We start from the raw sequence: 400 nt of genomic DNA, 5'->3' as shown, positions 1-400 counted from the left end.
AACGGAGGACTTTGGTGATGCCTCCACAGGCCAAGGACAGCAGGCCAAGCCCAGAGCCAGGGAACGGGCCGGGAGGCCAGGGGCCCGCTGTGTGCCCACCATGCTCACCCCGGAGGGCATCTTCTCTGACCATGTCTTCAGATCACTTCTCTGTACCCACAACCAGAGCCACACAAGGATGTCCCCTGGCTCGCCTGCCAGACCTGCTTCGCTCCACCTGCCCAGCCCGGGCCCTGCCAGCCGTCACCCACGGCCACCAGGACCCTGCCGTCTGGGACCCCGACCCACCCACGAGCCAGGCAGCGCCCCACCCAGTAAAGCCCGCCGCACCTGGGCGCCTGCACCCCGTCCTGCACAGCCAGGCCCGTGACGCTGGAGCGGTGGTCGGTGAGCTGCTTGT

The 400-nt window shown here is 68.2% G+C and overlaps 1 protein-coding gene across 1 annotated transcript in view; it reads right to left on the bottom strand.

The window, feature by feature from the left end:
* DENND3 (DENN/MADD domain containing 3) overlaps positions 1 to 400 on the bottom strand; it is a 44,689-nt gene that overhangs the window by 8,503 nt on the left and 35,786 nt on the right. The window contains exon 20 of the mRNA XM_010834810.1: positions 331 to 400. This exon is cut by the window's right edge and continues 13 nt beyond it. Within this exon, the coding sequence (XP_010833112.1) occupies positions 331 to 400 (70 nt within the window). The remainder of the gene's footprint in view (positions 1 to 330) is intronic.

The sequence above is a fragment of the Bison bison genome, unplaced genomic scaffold (genome assembly GCF_000754665.1).
Source record: "Bison bison bison isolate TAMUID 2011002044 unplaced genomic scaffold, Bison_UMD1.0 scf7180017864036, whole genome shotgun sequence".
NCBI classification, from domain to species: domain Eukaryota; kingdom Metazoa; phylum Chordata; class Mammalia; order Artiodactyla; family Bovidae; genus Bison; species Bison bison.
The sequence above is the reverse complement of the archived record's forward strand: the minus strand, read 5'-3'. Positions and strand labels throughout refer to the sequence as shown.